Here is a 21,261-nt window from a genome sequence, read left to right as displayed (position 1 = left end):
TAATAACAATAAAACAGATTAAATGAAAAGATTATATTTGTCCTGAATTTTCTGGTACAAAGGAACTACCCAAAAAAGTAACCCTTTTTCAGCTCTTTTCAAATTATGTAGTTTCTACATTTTATGGTTCCCAAAATTTAATTAAACAGCAAAAATAGCCCCTCTTACAGACAAATAAAACAAAAGGAGTTTTGAGGAGAGGGAGTTGGACCCCGACCTAATAAAAATGGAAGTCCACTTTGTGTCTATATATACAAAGATGAAAAAACATAACAAAAGAAAATCAACCACAAATCTAGCAACTCTTCACTTCATGGCTTCAAGCAACTTCAAATATGTTCATCCTTGACATCAGAACATATCTAAGAATTTATGGTTCATGCTTTGATCAAAGGGACTTAGATGCTCATGCGACAATGTGTGATGTCAGACAGAAGGTGAACTGAATGCATGCACACTGGATAAGCTGGATGAGAAATCTGAAACCAGAATGATGAGCACTGCTAGATCCCAAATGTGAAACCCGGGCACACACTTCTAAAGTAGTTGTGTCCCGGAGAAGCTATGTTGCCAATATGAAACAAAGCACCCAGCAAACATTGACAAAGACTTTACATTGTGCTGCAGAAATAAAAAGTTCTGCATATGCCTCAAACCAACTTCACACCCTATAACCAAGACTACATGTACTGAGCAAGCCATTGTTTGCACATATCAAGAACTGGAAGTGCATTGGCATGTAATGCCTGCATTGAGAGTCAAAAGTCAGACAAATCAGTAAACAAGTGGTAAAGTTCGGTAACATCCATCCTACAAGATATAATAATAATAAAATAGAAAAAATCATTTTAACGGCCTAAATTCTAGTGAATGAAAAATAACCTAGGATGTTGGATAATCAATAGATGAATGGGCAATGGAAAAATATCACATAAACATGAAACAAAAAGAGTACTAATATTCTTTCCTAATTTCTCAAACCCCCTATGCCATAAGGTGAGAGGAACATCCATGATTTGATAACTATGGGTGCCACCATCTTTAATGCGAACTCCAATAGTGAAGAAGATTGATTTAAGATCTACATTCAATTGGTTCGATCAATTTAGGAAAGAAAAGGCAACCCGGTGCACTAAAGCTCCCGCTATGCGCAGGGTCCGGAAAAGCCCCCGACCACAAGGGTCTATTGTACACTACCTTACCTTGAATTTCTGCCCGAAGCTGTTTCCAAGGGTTGAACCCCTGACCTCTTGGTCACATGCCATAAGGTTCGATCAATTCAGAATTAATTTAATTTGGTTTACAAAACTTTTGATACATATTTGACTAGTTCTCTCTATTCAAATTCTCTTGGATACTGTAATACATGCTATAAGAATAGAATTTTCAATTAGCAAATTTACCTGTTCAATCTACATTTAGCTATTAGTATTATGCCTCCACATGATATCACTCTAAAAGATTTTGGCATGGAGTCCTAGATCTGACCAGAATTTTGGCCGGAAAAAACTAGAGCGTCCGAAAAGGACCTCTACATGTTTTCATCTTCACCTCCTATCCATGTTCAGCCTCTGGTGAATCACAATGATCCCTGAATCTACATTCAAGATCTTGTGAACCTATGTTAAAGGTTTGATCATTAACAAACTGTGTACTAGTGATATTCACAAGCAGAAGAAGAAAAATAGAAGTATCAAAAAATCAGGTTCTCACAAATCTCCAAAGAGGGATGCACAACACAACACTGCCAAATGAGTTGCAGAGAAGGAGACTCTTGAAGAAAGAAGTTGTTTACGTGTGCCAGATTTCCATGAAGGATTGAAATACGGGAGAATCGTAACACTACAAGGAACTGGAAAGCTTACAAGGAAAGTTACCATTAACTTGCACATGGAATTAAAAGGAGTCGAAGAAGCTCCAAGCGCGTCAACAAGAGGAAGACCAAGTCAAATTAGAATTAGTTCGTGGCAAGTCTTTAACCAAATCTAACTTGGAATAAACAGCACGTCAATCAAACTTTGGAGTTTGACCACACCCAAAGAGTCCACAGACCAGTGTTGTAAAATGCGAGCGCCTCGTCGCCAATGGCGAAAGGCGAGGCCTGGTCACCTCTTCACGGCGTGGCACTGCGACATTCAAAAGGCGTAGCCTTTGCGAGAAAGGCGACATGGCGTGGCGAGGTGACAAAGGCATCGCCTTTTATTTTATTTTAAAAAAAAATTAGGGTTTTAGGTATATAAGCTAATTTTAGGACTTATTTACCCATTTTGGCTCTACCAACTTACTAATTGGTGACTACGGCTACTACCATTTATCTCACAAGTTCGATTCCGGCGACCGGCAACGTACTCCGGTGACTCTCGCTATTCTACTCCGGTAAGTAATTCAGTGAACTACTGATTTCTATTTTTTTTTCTTCTTTCTTCTTCTTCTTAATCCCGCATCCAATACTTGTATTTTGGTGGTGTTTTTTTTCTTCCTCTTTTTCTCTTCTTCTATTTTCCTTCCTGCTTCCACTGTATTCTGTAACAGTGTTACAACCTTACACTGTTACTGTAACAGTAACCAGTAATCTGTTGTTGCCTTATTATGTAACTTTTTTATCAACTATCTATTTTTTATTCTTGACTTGAAATATTTCCTAATATATTAGTGTTATTGAAATTTTGATCATTTATATACTATTTTAATTTTTTATTTTAATTCTTGACTTGAAATATTTCCTAATATATTAGTGTTATTGAAATTTTGATCATTTATATATTATTTTGATTTTTTATATTAATTGTCGCCGTACATTCAAAAGGCGAGCGGCTCGCAGCGTGGCAAGGCGGGGCCTTGTCGCCTTTCGCCATCCAAAACACTGCCTCAGACTGTTCCAGTTGTACATGAAGAGTTCTGAAGAAGACCACTGTGACATCTGCATATTGTAAGTGACATATCTCCATCATCTCTCCTGTTCTGTTCCCAACCTTGAATCATGTTGTCCATCTATTGTGCGTGGAAATCCTCATCATGTTGTTCAGACCCTTCATAGCTAAGATGAATAGGAAAGGAGAAAGAGAATCCCTTGTCTGAGACCCCTTTGAGCCGGAGAAAAAACAATTGGTTCTCCATTGACAAGAACTGAGAACTTGGTAATTTTGATGCAAAAATCTATTCATTTCATCCCTCTAGTACCAAAACCAATTTGTCTGAGGATATCAAGGATGAAATTGAAGTTGAGGACTTGAAGTGGTCATAAACTTTTTCAATATCAAGTTTGCACATCTAGGCTTAGATCCTCCCCACCTGGAATCACTTTATTGATTACCATCTTTAGCCTTTCTGCTAGTACCCTAGCAATGATTTTGTACACCGCTGCAATTCAGCTAATGGCTTTGAAATCCCTTATCTCAGTGGCCCAACATTTTTTGTAATCAGAGCAATGAAGGTTGCATTTAAAGATTTTCTCAAAAATATGTTGGTGAGTGAAAGTTATAGAAGGTGGACATAATGTCCTCCTTCATGACATCCTAAGAATCCTGAAAAAAAAAAACATTGAAAATCCATCTGAGCCAGGGGCTTTATCAATGGCACACATTCTGATCCCCTCAATGACTTCTTCCTCCTCAAACTCTCTGTCCATCTATATCTACTCCTCTGCTGATATGCATGTGTTATCATGAATTAAAAAATCAGACCTCCAAGCCTCTCATTCTTTATACAGATTCTGGTAAAATCTAGAATGACAACTTTCACCCCAGATGGATCAGTTATGGTAACTCCTACTTCTAAGAAGTGTAGGGAATAGAATCTCTTGTGTGTTGTATCCATAATCCACTGAATTCTGAACCTTTGCCTCCAATATATTTCCTCATGTCTAGCCACTTCTCCCAACTCCATTGCTAAATTTGCTTTATGCAATTGCTCATCCTCAGTCAGAGGTTGTTGATCTAGGACAGTTTCCAGAGTATTAACTTGAAGCACAACCTGCTCCTTTTTTATCTTCCAGTTTCCGTTATTGTTCTTGCTCCATTCTTTTAATTTCTCCTTCAAAAGTTTTAGCTTTGTAGCCAGAACAAATTTTGTTCTCCCTGCTACAATGAAAAATCTCCAACAGTCTTGTACATTGCCTTTAAAGCCCTCCACATTCAACCACCAACTTTCAAACTTGAATTCTAATCCCCATAAGGTAAAAGGATATGATTGTGATCAGACCCCAGTTTAGGCAACACAATTTGTTCAATCTGTAGCTACTTAAATTGTTACAAAGATCATTATGCTATAAATATATAAGTATCTGTTGAAATTTACATTAGTTACTCCAGTAATTTTTAGCAAACTAAGTGGTATTTACTATATTCTTCCAGTTTCTCATAGGCACATATAAGTAGACAAATGCAGACACAACAAAATCAGATAAATCTCGATCTGCACCTACGACAAAACAGATTCAAAAGTTCAAAAATTCGTCGTTCCGTGGAATCCCACTCACTGGATACTGCAGCAGGAAAATCCTTGTAAAGGTAGATACTAAATAATAAGTACATGGGAAACAACTTGTAGGGCCAGAATGTGTAGAGAACAGTTCTACCGGTAAAGAACACAAACATCCGATTATTTACCAAAGCTGAAGGTATAAACAGGCTAAGCCCTAAGGATCAACCAAATAAGCCAAAATAACCAGCTTAGAAACATGTTTTTCTAGCAGCTCTCAAGTGACATTTAAACTTAGTTATTAAGGTTCTGACTATAAATCACCCAAAACATTTACAAATTTATCTGTGGCATTAGTTAAAAGTTCATTGCACCAATTTGGAATAACTTAAACCAATATATTGAGTTCACCAGAAAATGGGCCCCACAGAATATGAATAGGAAAACCAGTTACAACACAATCTCATACGGGTATCCTTGAATTTTTATTTTTTTTTATTAGGTAAGTGTATTTCATTCATAAACAAGGCCGAGTTGGCCATATACAAAGGAAAATATCAAAAGGTAAAGAATCTAGAAAATCTAATTTTCTACTAAGTCATCCATTCTTCTATACAACTAGGGATTTTATGGGTGCCCCAAAAGAAAATAAGAGACCGGAGACTATTCCTCACTTGAGGAAAATAGCCCCTCAACAGTTCTCCTATTTCTCTCATTCCAAATAACCCACATCAACGCAAGAGGGACCAAATTCCATGCCTTGCGCGTTCTCCTCCTATTCCCGCTTTTCCAACAAAACATTAATTCTTTCACAGATTTTGGCATAACCCAAGACATTCCGAACCACCGAGCATATCCCACCATAATCTCATGGTAAAGGCACAATGTATGAGAAGATGACCCACTTCTTCCCCTGTCTCCTTACACATGAAACACCAGCTGACGCAAACACCCTTATGCTTTCTAAGATTTTCCAACGTCAAAATCACTCCTCCAGTTGCTAGCCAAGAGAAAAAACCTTACGCATCCTTGAAACATAATTAGGTTGGTGGAACAAGATTGTATTTAACTTCTAAAGTTCATGAATGCAGCAAACCTGATGTGCAACATATTGAACATCCGCCACACTTCCACTTCTAGATGCAATTTGGAATGCACTCTTGAGACGTCCGCAAACAACACATGCAAGTACTTTCCTGTGAAATGCAAGCTTTTAATGAAGAAGCACTCAAAGTTTACCAGCTAGTTTCTAACAGTAATTAAAACAAGTGCATTGTTAAGTTGGGAAAACTGTCTCATCTAAAAGCTTAACCTAGTAGCCGCTTGATCTGTTAGAGAACATACACTTCTGCTTATTTATTTAACGTATGAATATGAAAATGTTTTGTAGATGAACAATGGTAAGAATCCAACAGCTCTGTTTGCTAATATCACGTTGAACTATGGAATCATCACATTTAAAAGTTTAAATTGTTGGAGGACATTTTCAACTAGTTATAAATTTATTTATTTGATTATCTTCTGTGTTATGTCTGCAACTTCCACCTTTCTAGCCCCTTGTAGCTAACTTAAGCCATAAAAATGAACAAATCAAACCACGCCAACAATCATTTCCAAGGTGAGAAATATGCTTTGACAAACTCAGATCATTTAATCATTCCAGTATTTTACATGAGCTAGAAGTATCAACTCATTTAGCAAGGGGTACAATTTGAAAAATAAGAATGTTGTGAAGGGGGATATTATTTAGCATAACCCCCAAGTTACAATGGTAGAGGGTGGCGGCAGCGAACATATATCACATAGCAAGTTATAGGCGTTAAAATGTGAGACATCCTCATCGAAAATCTTTGAATGTTCCAAATGGGACACTACTTATTTTTATATCTACAACATGTTAAAGATCTACTCAAATGGACAAAGCTAATCGAGGTTAAACCAAGCAAAGCCTTTGGAGTGAGTGCCATGGGTTTTGAGCATGAACTGTTAATCATCTTGAGAATGGAATAGAAAAGGCTACAACAGCTACAGAAACAGCTAGCAGCAAAGAAAGTAGGTAAGGAAGGGGAAAACTAGGTCAAAACTTGATCTGCAGTGTGAACCATGATGGTAAGGATATAAGAGACGAGGGTAGCACAAATAAGCCTCTTTCGGGATGATAGCAACAAGCTTAAGTTGGAACATTAGGGGGTTAAATGATTCAAATAAGAAAAACCCACTTAGGTCTCTCAACCATAAATGGAGAGCAAGGTCAATAAGCATGATCCAACAAGTTTCGGGGAATAGATTGACTGGATGGACAGAGTTCAAAGCATATGATAATAAGAGGGGTATTATCATAATCAGGGATAAAAAACAGGGGAGCTATGTTGATATTCAACATGGGACATATTCCATATCTTCTAAGCTGGACAGTTTGCAGAAGAATTCAGATGGTGCTTTACAGGAGTTTACAGGTCACACACCAATTAGAAACAGAAGATTTTTTTGGCATAAACACCAATCAGAAACAGAAGATTTTTTTGGCATAAACTAACTGCAATCAGAGGCACATGAGTAAACACTGGGTAATTGGGAGGTACTTCGATATATGCAGATTCAACAGCAAAAAATAAACTGACCTGTGGCTACTAGTCAACATGTCAATCAGACGGTCAGGTCGCTCTTTGTGTTTGTTTGCATACACATTAATGGCTGCCCCCAAAACCTAAAAAATAAATACAATCCATTAAATACGGCATTAGTTCATTAGATATTAGTGTAGATAGAAACCTATTGCAGTTCAAAATTTCTTCATACTTCAGATCCCACTGTTTGAAAAAATAATAGATTCCATTAACATTTGGATTCATGAAATGTTCTTCCGCATTTCTACTATTGGTAAGGTGAACGAATGACAGGAACGTCGGAGGGGTTAATTATAACCAACCTTCGACACTTCTTTAACCAACTTAGATAACCGTTAAAAGATTCAAGAAGTATAAGATCAATGAAATAGGTTGCTATGGCTGGTGCTTTTAGATAAAACCCGCCCCACCAAACCCCACTCTATCATATCTGACCCATCAAGTATGGATTCCTCAAGAAAATGAGTTTTAAAAAAGAAAAGTGAAAAGAAAGGTCAATCATCTGTTGCGGAATATTAAAAAACACATTGAAGAGTGAAGACAATCGCATTCATAAGAATACCTGATCCCAATCATCATCATCAATAGTGCCTTTAATGTTCCTGAAGAACTCCGTAAGTTGGCTTCCCCTCTTTCTCTCAGCAAGTGATGCAGCAACACCAGCATATATGTCAACAGCTAAACAAATTGAGCATAAATCGACGGTAAGTTCTAATACTAGAGTGATCCAGGAAAAGTATTGAAGAAAATTGTGAGTATGAGAAGTACCAGGAAGGTTGAACTCATGGATCACTTGGAAAGCCAAGTCGAAATTCCTTTCAGCAAGAGTCTCTGCAATTTCACACCTCCTCCTGCATTTCAACAAATACAAATATCTTACAAAGAGTCCTGTTATATGTTATTTAACATATCAACATTCTATACAAAAAGAACTCTTATTTTATGGTATCAGAGCCTCAACAATCTTGATATAAGACCTAAATAGTCCCGCAAGGCCAAAGCTTTTCCCTTGCCATAATTTTAGAGTTCTTGTATCTTTCTCATTCATACTTTCATAAACTCTTGAATGAAGAGGGGGACAGAGAAATTCTGCTAGGAGATTTGGTGCACTTCGAGAGGCATTGATCTTGGGTATTGTAGGTGTATAAACATGGAGGAGGATTCGTAGGATGCGCAGGAAGAGCGATCAGGCTAGACGAGATTCAGATAGAATTTTGGAAGAGTGCAAGTGGGGCAGGTTTGGAGTAGTTAACTAGATTGTTTAATGTTGTTTTTAAAAGGGCCAAAATGCACTGAAAAATGGGGTGGAGTACAATCATTCCGTTGTAACATTTAGAATTGCAACAACTATAGGGGTATCAAGCTGCTAAGCCACAATATGAAAGTTTGGAAGAGCTTGGAGGAGATGAGGGTGAGGAGTGGCGTGTCTATTTCAAGAACCAGTTCGGATTTCTTGTAAGAGACTAGTAGAGCAGTATAGGAAGAGGAAAGGAAGAGGAACTTACATAAGGTAATTATAACTCTATCGGAAACAGCCTTTCGACTTCTTCAGAGGTAGAGGTATGGACTGCGTACATCTTACCCCCCAGACCCCACTAGGTGGGAATACACTGGGTTTGTTGTTGTTGTTGTTGAATTATTTTTAATTGAATCCCCGCACTCATATCCGTATCCCCGAATCTCAAAATTTAAACCATGAAGGATCCGACCTCTAGATCCTCACCAATATTGGATTGGACACCCGCACCCAAGACTGAGCAACTTAGGCAGAGGGGACTGGGAGAAAAACAAGGTTATTTTATCTTTTGTTTGGCCTTGGAAACTTATTTGGAAGATTAAAATTACAACTAAGGTTTCTACTTTTGTTTGTTGGTTAGAAGGAACAGCCACAGGAAGCATGCTTAACACGAGGATTTACAAAGAAGAGGTCTCCAGCTATGCTCAAGATATCTTCTTTGTGGGAAAGATGCAGAAAGCAATGAACATCTGTTTCTACATTGTCAGACAACTGCAGATCTGTGGCACATACTCTTTTGTGTCCTAGGATGGTATTACTAGGGATGGAAAACGGGCAGGTAGAGTCGGAAATGGGAGGGTTAAAAATAAGTCAAGTGAAAATGGATAAAACATCCGACCACCCATATTTGATATGGAAAAAAAGGGGCAATCTAATGGATAATATGGATGTCCATATTATCCAATGCTTCTTATGATCATATATACAAATGAGCACTCTCAGTGCTTTTCTTTCTTCCTTCTTTGTGTTCTGCTAAAAAATATTTTTTTTGAAAAATAAGAGGTCCTGAGTCGGGTCAGGAGTTGGTGACGGGTTCGGGATTGGGAACCAGGAGTTGGGGGCGGTTCGGATTAGGAAATTGATGCTATTCTGGAGGTTTTAGCTCAAAAGAAGAAGCAGCAATTTAGTAATTCTCTCCTTTTGGAATTTTTTTCTGTCTGTTGTTTGTAGTAGGAGATGATCAAGTTTTCTGCATTTAATATATATGCATTATAACACTTTCTTTTTAATGCACAGAGTAGAAACTTTGTTCAATTGTGACAAATAAAGAAACTTCCTTTTCTATATATTTAATACTTGTATATTGTCCGGACAGATTTTAAATGTGGGTTGGTCCATATGTCTTAGATACTGAGGGGCCGTTTGGTACTGTGAGAAAAGCAAGGATATTTCATCAGTTTCGGTAAGGGTAAGGGTCATAGTCGGGAGTTGTGTCCAGGTCGGGGACATAACTGAGACTTGAGAGTCGGGGTCAAACTCAGGTCAGGGATTGGGACCCGTTTCGAGGTGGTGAGGTATAAGGAAAGTTTTGAAAAATATTTTCCTCATTTAAGGAAAATATTGAAAATAATTATGTAGGGAAGTCATTTTCCTTAAATTAGAGGAAAATAAGTCCATTGAAAATTTATTTTTAAAAACATTAAGCCACCCAAACATGAAAACATTGAAAAATATTTCTCTTCATACCAAACACACCCTTACTAATGTACTTTTCAAAGGTTCCTAAACTCTTACATACTTTATGTTACCAGATCAAAAAAAAAAAATTAGTGGATACCCATATGTTACCAGATCAAAAAAAAAAAAAAAACAATTAGTGGATACCCATGGGTTATCCATAATTTATGATGGATAATATGGGTTGATCCATATTTGACCTACTTTTAAATGATCGGATATCTGGCCCATTTAAAATGGATTGGATCGAGCAGATAACCATAAATTTTACCCATTTTGCCACCCCTAGGTGTTATCTTGATCAACTCTAGAACTTTTTACTCATTTTGCCACCCCAAGGTGTTATCCAGATCAACTCTAGAACTTCTGTGTAACTGGAAGGAAATTGGAAAAAGAAAGGAAGAGGAGGATTCGTGGCAGTCCAATCCAGCTTGCAAGTGGTGGACAATATGGGAGGAGAGGAACACAAAACAGTTTGGGGATAGAGTTAGTCCATTCTGAAAGTGAAAATGAATTGTCTTAAGCCTCTTTAGTTTTGGCGTAAACATGATATATATTTGGGGTAAGGGTGGGGGAGTATGGATATACTTTTCCTGGCGAAGTGTAATTTGTGACTAACAAGCCCTATACACTATTTTGGTTTTCTGCTTGAGAAGTACCCTATGCTGATGTTTTTGGATTGAATACTCTGTTACCTTATTGAAAAAAACAAAAAAAAGACTTCATTTCGCAGCGCAATTACCAACAACTTTCTTGGAGAACGAATTCCAGCACAATTTTTTCTTTTAAGAAAACAGTGGTGTCCGGGCTAGGTTTTGCGTATACCAGGCCACTTTTATTTGTGTGATTGTTCACTAGTCCTTCAACACTATAAGGCCACTGTTTTACTATCTACGTGACATTACTGACACTATTGAGATTATTCTCTCTAATAGTAGCTTCGTTTGCCATGCTCGACTTGATTTTCAGTTTTGATGTATAAACTCAAGTAGCTTCATCACCATGAGTTTGATGTGGTGTGTGAAGAGTTGAGAGAATCAGTTTTGTTATACCTGAGAATTTATCTAGGAAAATAGATAGAATATTCCAACCCCGTCATAATAAAAAATATCGATATTTAGGCAATTTTCTTTATTTCATACTGTCTACGACTTTTAAGTTTCATAAAGCCTGAAGTCCTGAACTCAACAAAGAGTTTTCTTTGTATATTGCCCACCACAAGATCCAGAATAAAAATTACTGGTGCAACTTTGAAAACAAGGCCGCGAGTATGATAGACTTCATAAACAGAAGATAAAATGAGAAAAATATCGAATAACTTTCTTCTTTATTTTTGTTATTATTATTTTTTTGGTTTGTGTGCGTGTGTTTTGGAAGAGGGGGGGGGGGGGGGGGGGTAAGATATCGGAATCAAACAGGTCAGTATAATCAATTACCCCCAACTCCCTGTCTAATTTGCCTGCACAAAAGGTATGGAATTTTGGGGTGGTTCCCACAGTTGTCGTATACAAATGAAAAAAGAAATAGAGAAAGCATACGAGCAAGCAAATAGTCATGCAATAGTTAATGGAGCCTGCTAACTCTAAACAGCTAAAACCAAATACAATTTTAGCATCTACACCCAAGATACTTGCATTGCAAGGTGGCAAGTCAGTTAAGGTGAATCATACTAAATCTCTTGAGACCAACGGACAATGTTGTCTACAGTGAAGGACATGATACTTGGTTGGGCCTTCACAGAAGGAACCAAAGATGGCGATTATAGGATGTAACTCCTTTGGCTGAGTATTTGGAAAGGAATAGGTGAGCCTTTGAGTCGGTTGATAAAGATGAGGGCCAAGTTTTTGTTGCTGGACAATGTTTTATGTGCAACCTCATACACTGATTACAGATGACTGCATGTTATTTGTTATATTTTGGTTTAGGTAATCTATTTTGTGCATACCACTTGTACAGCAGGACTCAGATCAAACCGCATCAACAAATTATTACTTAAGCAAAAAATACAGATATCGCTAACTTCATGGTATACAGAAAACCAAAATATAAAACATAAACAACCAAAACAGTCTTAAGTTAACTAGAAGCATTTCAGATCACCCCATCAAGGAGGGACAATCTTCTGGATTCTCTCTGTTTCTTTGTGTGCAGCTAGGAAGAGATGGTAAATATAATTCTTAATTTTGTAGCCAAAACTGCCTAGTTTGAACTTGAATAGTGCAGACTGGCTGAAAAATCACGAGACGAAAGGAGAACAAAAACCAAAAACTAGAACACACCTGAAAGTTTCAGGATCATTTGGATTCCCAAAAAGTGAATGTCTCCACTGTGTTCCTTCTGCATCATTAAAGCATTTGACAACATCTATCTGCAAATCAGCAAAGCATGAACAATCATCAATTCAAGATAGGCGTGAAACAACTTAAGCATCAAAACCCTTATGAATGCTCACTTCAATCAACATATTGAATAATGTTAGAAACATTTTCATTGGATCTGCAAAGTCATTTATAAATCCTCCTTCCTCAATCATTTCTAATGAGCAAATGACTCTAAAAGATGCTTATTTTGATACATATTGTGAAAAATATAAGAGCAGAACATTATTGAATTGATGTGTCCAAATTATTACATTGAGACCCTATTTATAGACACTACATTAGACTCCTTTTCCAACTAGGACATTGATTACAATCCTTTTCCAAGTAGGATTCTATATACTATTCTTATTTCTATTCATATTCTAATACTCCCCCTCCAATTGGTGCATATAAGTCATACGTACCTAGCTTGTTACAAATGTAATTACTTGGTGAAAATATTTGCAAGCTGATCAATTGATTTCAAAAATTTTGTAGCAATATCTCTAGAGTGTATCTTCTCTTCCTATTTCTACTCATATTCTAATACTTCCCCCTCAAACTGGTGCATATAAGTCATACGTACTGAGCTAGTTACAAATGTAATTACTTGGTGAAAATATTTCCAAGCTGATCAATCGATTTCACAAATTTTGTAGCAATATCCTAGAGTGTATCTTTTCTCTCATGAAATACCGAATTTGATGCGATACGAAGAGCCGCTTGATTATCACACATAAGTTCCATTTCACGGATTTCTCCAAATTTTAACTCTCTCAATAACTATTTAATCCAAACTAGCTCACAAGTGGCTACCGCCATTGCTCGATATTCTGCTTCTGCACTAGATTGAGCAACCACACTTTGTTTCTTACTCATCCTGGACACCAAATTACCTCCTACTAAAACACAATATCCGGAAGTAGAACGTCTATCACAAGGTAATCCTGCCAATCAGTGTATATATATCCAATGATATGCTTATGACCACGATCCTCAAGAGTAGTCCTTTACCTGGAGTTGATATGATATATCGAACAACGCGAACAATTGCATCCCAATAACTATCATAGGGAGAATCCATATGGCAATACTCATAGGATAGGAAATGTTAAGTCTGGTCACTATGAGATAATTCAACTTACCAATTAGACGTCTATATCTTCCAGGATTAGAGAGTGGCTTCCCCTGTCCTGGCAGGAGTTTAGTATTTAGATTCATAGGAGTGTCAAATGTCCAAGGCATACTTGCGTTGCGCAATAATAATACCTGATCTGGAGAGCAACTTCAATACCTAAAAAATACTTCTGGAAATGCTAAAAAAGGTGTTGGTTGAAACTAAAGATATCATCTTAATCATTGTCGGTATTAACAATATCATCAACGTAAACCACCAAATAAATACATAGATTTGGAGTAGAATGTCGATAAAACACAAAGTGATCAGCTTCACTACTAATCATGTCAAACTTCTGAATTATTATGTTGAACTTTCCATACCATGCTCGAGGAGATTGTTTTAAACCATATAGTGATCGACACATCAGACTAGACTCCTTCTGCGCAACAAAACCAGGTGGTTGCTCCATATAAACTTCCTCTCCAACGTCACCATGAAGAAAAACATTCTTAATATCCAACTAAAGAATAGGCCAGTGTCAAATAACAACCAAGGAGGAAAAAATTGATCAGATGCTATTTTAGCTATTTTAACCACGGGAGAATAAGTATCACTATGATCAAGCCCAAGCCCAACTATCTGAGTGTACCCCTTGGCAACAAGGCGAACCTTAAGTCGATTAAATTGGCCATCGGGACCAACTTTTACAGCATAAACCTAACAACAACAAACGATTGATTTACCTAAAGGGAGAGGAACAAGTTAACAAATACCACTCGAATGTAAAGTAGACATCTCATCAATCATAGCCTGCCACCATGATGGATAACAAAGTGTTTTTTTGTGGACTTAGGGATGGAGACTGGGGAGAAAGATGATATAAAGACATAATGGGGTAATGATAGATAATGATAAAAAGGTATAATGAGGGTTAGTATTACGAGTGGACCATATACCTTTTCAAAGTGCAATCGGAGGAGACAAGTCTGTAGCAGGTGCAGGGTTAGGTGCAGGACGATAATCATCAGAGCTTGATGTTGTATGTGGATGACGATGATAAGTCAAGAGTTATGGCATGTAAATGGAGTTATAGAAGGTACTGAAGATTCCTCAAAAATCGATGCAAGTAAGGCTGGCGGCACTACGGATGGAGATGTAGTAGTAACGGTAGGATCCTCAAAAGTCGATATAGGTAAGACCTCAGGTTAAAATGATTAGGATCAAAAGAAGATGTAAAGTAAGGATGACTCAAGGAATGTGACGTCAGCTGACATAAGGTACCGACGAAGACTAGGCGAGTAGCAATAATAACCCTTTTGTACTCGAGCATAACCAAAAAAGACACATATGAGAGCACGAGGGGTTAATTTATCTTTCCATTGGGTGAAACTACGAACAAAACATGTACTTCCAAAGACACGAGAGGAAAGAGAGTATAGAAGTAATTGAGGAAACAACACTGAATAAGGAATTTGAGTTTGAATGGCAGATAAAGACATCCGATTAATTAAATAGCAAGATGAATTAACTGCAACGCCCCAAAAATGCAGCAGAACATGGGACTGAATGAGAAGAGTGTAAGTAGTCTCGATGAGGCGTCTATTCTTCCTATCTACAACTCTATTCTGTTGAGGGGTATACGGACAAGAATTCTGATGAATAATTCCTTGATGAATCATAAATTGTTGAAATTGGGAGGACATATATTCTAAGGCGTTATCACTACGAAAGGTAGTGACAGAGACACCAAATTGATTTTGTATTTCAGCACAATAACTTTTGAATATAGGAGACAATTCAGAGTGATCTTTCATTAAGAGAACCTAAGTGCATCTTGAATAATCATCAATGAAGCTAGAAAAATAATGGATGCCTAAGGTTGAACTGATTACTAGGACCCCAAACATAAGAGCGAACTAAGGAAAAAATAGACTCTGCACGATTCTCACTACTACGTTGAAAGGTAATTCGAGTTTGTTTCCCAAGTTGGCACGACTCACAATCCAATGTGGATAGACTAGACAAACTAGACCATCTTTTGTAACTTGAACAAAGTAGGATGTCCCAAACGTTTGTTAATTACGTCCGAAGAATCAGTCATGCTATGCAGGAGTCAGGAAAGGTAAGATAGTAGAGGCCTTGTGATTCATATCCTAAACCAATTGTTTGTCCCGTACTACGGCCATGCATGATAAAAGAGACCTCAAAAAATAATATGCCACAATTTACGGCACGAGTCAAACAACTGACCGATGCAAGATTAAAAGGACAACCAGAGACCAAAAGCACAGAATTTAAACTGACAGAGGATAGGGGGACTAGCTTATCCAACTTCCTTGGTTTGGTTACAATTGGCTAAAGTGACATTTGGAAGAGACTGTCAATAAACAATATTTGATAGAAGTGATTTATCACAAGAAATATGATAGAAGCGCCAGAGTCCACAACCCATGATCCAAAGGTAGGAGATTGTGCAGTTGAGGCTACTGATAATAATATCTACTTGCTCGATACTGAAGATACTCATTATATTCCTTTTCAGATAAATACACCTATTGATTACATGTGGTGTTAGACTGTGCAACATGGGCATTTTTAGGTGATTGGCCATGCAATGAATAGCACATTTCACGAGTATGTCCAAGCCTATTACAATAACTACACTTAGGTCGAGAATAACATATGTCACGAGTGTGTACAAGCCTTTTACAATAACTACACTTAGGTTGAGATCTTCCAAAACGACCTCCCACTTATCAATCATGGATTGTGACGTTTGATTTTCTGATCTCCTCATTAAAGGTTATGACTTAATCATAGGACTAACCGAGCAAAAAATTAAGAAATATGTTGCCGGATTCTGGGAAGTGTTCAGTCGCCGAAATCAGAAAAAAATGGTGGGCTTATTTTCTGGAACAAAAGAAAAAAAGAAAACACTAACGGAGAAGATAAAAATTGCACAATGACGATACTTTTCTCATCAACGTTCTGATACCATGGGAGAAATATAAGAGAAGAATATTATTGATTTGTTGTATCTAAATTTTACATTGAGACCCTATTTATAGACACTACATTAGACTCCTTTCCAACTAGGACACTGACATTACAATCCTTTTCCAAGTAGGATTCTATATAATATTCCTATTCCTACTCATATTCCAACACATATAATTTTCCTAAAATAGATAGTGAATGCAAGAGAGTTATACAACTTCTAGAGATGAGAAATGAAATGGAGGACTTGAAAATCTTCCTGTTTTGAGAAGAATATCCCATGATTCTGGATCCTTGTAGAAGTTTCATGGGAAATTAAAATAGCTCTCATCCAAAGCATCAACTCTTCGATACCAGAGAATAAGCTCCAGAAAGCAGATCAAATTCAAAGAAGCAACAAAAAGAAACAGGGATATGCACCTAAAACACACTGCATTTTGGCTGACTGGTGAAGATATTTTCAATGTTGGCTTACAAGCATCCTATACTCACCTGAATAGCAACTCTAGCAGAAAATTTGACAAGCCCTTCTTCAGTTAGTTTCTCAGAGGCACTTTTACCCCTGATGCCCTTGGTAATAAGCTTAGTAGACTCTCCTGCTTTATGCCGTGCTGACAAGCCTTCCTCGAAATGCATCTACATCACAAATGAATGATAAGCAGACGACACAGAAGTAGGTGTACAAGTGAGCAATGAAAACCACACAGAAGGTGATATAATTTAAGATTCACAAGGAGAAATGCGGCATACACTATGAATGTAATATCTGCATAGGGAAAGAGCAGAGGATCTAAAGATGCAGATAAAGAGTATGGATATACTAGAAATGCAGTAGACAAATGGCAAAGAGAAAACAGTTTGTGATAATTCACAAGGAGGAATATATTTTTGAAGCAATTACGATACCAGTACTTTCACGTTGTGTATATCTTCTGTCATTTATGTCAAGCAATCATCTCAAACTACTTACCCATGCACATATTCATTTATTGGCTTAGCTGAGATGCTGATGTATAAATAACATAATCTATACTGTTTTAAAATCCATGCATTTTCTATATTCATATACTATAGACAAAGAAATAGATATAGGTGGATTCATTCTCAAAAAGAAAAAAGGATATAGGTCTATAAGATTTTTCTGAAAGAAGTCTTAGTAAGACCGCAGTGCTGATTTTAACTTATCAAACAAAATAATAATACATACTAATTAATGTGATAAACATAATAACATAACAGATAACTATATTCTCAGAAAAATAATAAAATGACTATATAATTACACACATGAAAAAACTATATATATATATACACACACACATACACACATTGTTTGACCAAGCAATCAAGCTTTTATATACACAATTAGATATATAAGCCTAACAAAGTTTTTCTGTGGAAGAAAAAGCATCAACACATGGAAATAAGTTATGCGGATTTCTCGCGACTATCCAAGAATTTCAAACAAATACCACCACCAAATCATATTCGCTACTGTAATATCAATTATATTTAAATTGTTAGCCAATCAAAAGTCGATGTTAACGACATAACTGTATGTTGAAATGTTCACCTCATACAACTATTCAGATGGCACAAATAAATCTCTCGAGAAACATTCTTATTATTTTCGTGATACATCATATAGAGAAAATTTATTCTAAGGTCCTAGAACAATGAAATTGAGCCTGCTATGTTTAGAACTAATAAATGAGTGCTTCACTTGATCCCATCCATTAAGAGTTTTCGTTTTTCTTGTTGATCAATGGATCTATCATTAAAAAAAATGCAATTTATAGAAATATGAATATCCCATACATAAACTCTCTTAAGTTGCAATTAAAATAAATTAAAAAAGAGATTCCATCACTTCGTGAAAAATCCAATTCAAGGAGCAACCACCCATCATCATTCACAAGGCAGCTGAGAAACATCCAGTGGCTAGTGTCAAAGTCACATCTTTTCCAGTTGCAATATGACTGCATTTCTTGCATTAGAATCCCTCTCACTTTATATTAAACTGCGACTTTAGCTAGTTTTTGTTGGCTTCCTAAGCAAGAAACTTTTAGGACAGAGAGTAAAGAGAGCACAACTCTGGGGCTTAGGATTCGAAAACTAATTATATATTGGTGTCATAAACACCATCCATAACGCAGATGTGCAGTAGAACAAGTTCTTAAATTGAACTGACCTTGGCATTCTCCAAGTGTTTTATAGCTTCTTCTTGAGAAGAAGAGTTCATAAACAATTGTATACAACAAAGCCCAGCTGCCACATGATCCTTCTTTATCACCTGATCATCAAGCAATTTTCAAATTCACAAGAAGAGATATGGTATTAGTACAGACACAAATGGAAGCAAATCGACCAAGGCAACCTACCATAGAATATGTTAAACTTGAGCAAACTCAGTAGCAATCCAGCAGAGATCAACATAAAAGAGAAAAGCAGGTATGTGAAATGTCTCAAATTTGATCAATCTGCTCTTTCCATGGCAATTGAAACATCAAGAACATTTTCTTTCTTTAGACCAGTACTCTTAAGAAAATAAATTGCATGTGGTTTAGCAAATTCAGCAAATTTATTCAGGACTTTGGCGGATTCATAGTGCAAATGATTATTTTGTGTTTAATTGTCACTCAACTCTAGATTTGATGGTCTATGTTGATGATGTAGTCATCATTGGTAACAATGAAGAGGGAATAATCAAATCGAAGCATCATGTCAGCACTTCTAGACCAAGGATTGATTAAGGTACTTCTTAGGTATTGAGGTTGCAGAATCTACCCCAGCCATGCAGTGAGCACAAAGCGAACTATTCTTTCACCTTTTACTAAAGAATATCGTGTGCGTGCTGGACCGATGACATATGCCTAGTTTTGGAGGGATTACTTTTCATAGAGTGACCCCTACAATACTAAGTCCAAATGATTTAGCCTGATATTTCATTACGGATACAAAAGCAAACAGTAATTAAGAAAGAAAAAAAAAAGGTCGCAGAATCTAAATAAAAGACTTCACCATGTCACAAAGGAAGTATGTTTCTAATATTCTCGAGGAGACAAGAATGACAACTGTAGGCCTATTGATACTCAGATGGATTGAAATGTTAAACTACTACTGGGTTAGGGGAACCTATTAGTGATTCTGAGGTTGGTAGCCAAGTTAAATTACCTAACTATGAGTCTATGACTGGAGTTAACATTGTCTTCCCAGCAAGTGGTGTATGTTCTTGGATGCTCCTTATGATAGTCATTGGAATACAGTTATTTGTATCCTTCAATACATGCAGTCTTCTCCAGAAAGAGGACTCCTTCACGAAGATTGAGAACATGAGCGAATTGTTGGATATACTGATGCAGATTTGGAAAGTCACTCTAACTGACAGAAGATATACCTCTCGATCCTGCATCTAGTTGGGGAAAATTTGGCATCTTGGAAATGTAAGAAACAAAATGTAGTTGCAAGGTCTACTACAAAAAAGGAATGCTGGACAAGGGCAATAACTATATGAAAACCCATACGGAACTACTAAAGAACTGAAATTTGGAGAGACTGGCTGGATGCAACTTCTATGTGATAAATAAGCTGCACTTCACATTGGACAAATCCAATGTTTCATGCGAGGACCAAACACATAGAGATTAATCATTTTGTGATTGTCATTACATTGCCACACAAAGTTTGCAAGGTCAAATGATCACCTTGCAGGTATATTTACAAAGTCCATTGCTGGTCCTAGAACAAGTTACATATGCAGAAAGCTTGGTACATATTATTTAAATACACCAGTTTGCGGGAGTGTTAGAAATATCAACATTACAGTACAGGATCAATTGTTTCCGGTAGTTATATATTCTTTAATTCTGTTTCATTTATTAGAACAAATATTTAAACCCCAATAACTTGAGGGAATAATCAGCTAGCTCTTCTCTCAACCTTTTGCTCATTTCATTTTAGCAATAGCTTGTATGCTATCTTGTCCCGACTCTCCATTGACCCCAACCCACAATTGTAAATGAGCAGAAAATGGGTAAAGGTACTTAGTAGATACCCACTATATACAGAGAGAGAGAGAGAGAGAGAGAGAGAGAGAGAGAGAGAGAGAGAACTAGCTAGAAATTGACCATTCTGAGCTAAAGCAATACAACTAGAAAAGTTCATATGACATAACAGCTTGGGCCTCGTCACAAGTTTGAGCTCCAATAGACCTTATGAGAGGGAACTTAGTCATGTAATTTACTGTCTACAAGGTTATACGACCAAACTTCGAATGGATGTGAAGATCTTCAACTGAAATCTCCAACTGACTCAAGGTTCATTGAGCTAACTCATTCAGAAATATCCCTCCAAATCCACAATGGTGTGAAATTCAGATAATAGCTAAGAAACAAAGCAATTCCACAAGCTTGATCAGTCCATTGATCGGGGTAGACAGTGAGTTTATGAGCAAGGTGGGCATGGATAGAAAGATCTAGAATTAAAAACTAGTATTTTTATTTATCTATTCCATTATCATTTGGTTCATTAGATTATCCCCACCTAATACAGAAGGCTGAGTAGCGAAATAAACACTCGTACTTGCACCGTTTCTGACGTCCTGACTCCCTACTATATGGGCTTTCATCCAAACTCCTCAACTTGGTCAAAACAGCTACTTTAAACGTTTCCAACCATTGATCAGGCTTATGCGGTATCAGTATGACTGAGTTGGACAAAGAGCGTGATTTACACACATATAAAGAGTGTTCAGTGGTTAACTCA

At 36.9% G+C, this 21,261-nt stretch overlaps 1 protein-coding gene and 1 non-coding gene across 9 annotated transcripts in view; one reads left to right on the top strand and one right to left on the bottom strand.

Moving 5' to 3' along the window:
• LOC107839091 (protein DDB_G0276689) overlaps window positions 1–21,261 on the bottom strand; it is a 105,309-nt gene continuing 84,048 nt past the window's right edge. For 2 of the 8 annotated variants that reach the window (XM_047395808.1, XM_047395810.1), the window contains exons 29-36: window positions 18,689–18,790; window positions 16,990–17,133; window positions 12,300–12,388; window positions 7,815–7,897; window positions 7,609–7,724; window positions 7,041–7,126; window positions 5,516–5,615; window positions 1–746 (exon numbers count right to left, since the gene is read on the bottom strand). In XM_047395808.1, coding sequence (XP_047251764.1) covers window positions 681–746; window positions 5,516–5,615; window positions 7,041–7,126; window positions 7,609–7,724; window positions 7,815–7,897; window positions 12,300–12,388; window positions 16,990–17,133; window positions 18,689–18,790 — 786 coding nt within the window. In that variant the 3' untranslated portion in view covers window positions 1–680. Of the gene's footprint in view, window positions 747–831; window positions 1,620–5,515; window positions 5,616–7,040; window positions 7,127–7,608; window positions 7,725–7,814; window positions 7,898–12,299; window positions 12,389–16,989; window positions 17,134–18,688; window positions 18,791–19,666; window positions 19,910–21,261 lie in introns of those variants that run through there. The other 6 variants (XM_047395812.1, XM_047395807.1, XM_047395809.1 and 3 more) reach the window with 6 other exon arrangements.
• On the top strand, window positions 19,287–19,404 carry LOC124886933. The gene has a single exon (XR_007044330.1). It is a non-coding gene; the product is annotated as a U5 spliceosomal RNA (small nuclear RNA).

This window comes from Capsicum annuum, chromosome 8 (genome assembly GCF_002878395.1).
Source record: "Capsicum annuum cultivar UCD-10X-F1 chromosome 8, UCD10Xv1.1, whole genome shotgun sequence".
Lineage (NCBI taxonomy): Eukaryota > Viridiplantae > Streptophyta > Magnoliopsida > Solanales > Solanaceae > Capsicum > Capsicum annuum.
This window is presented reverse-complemented; position numbering and strand designations above follow the sequence as displayed.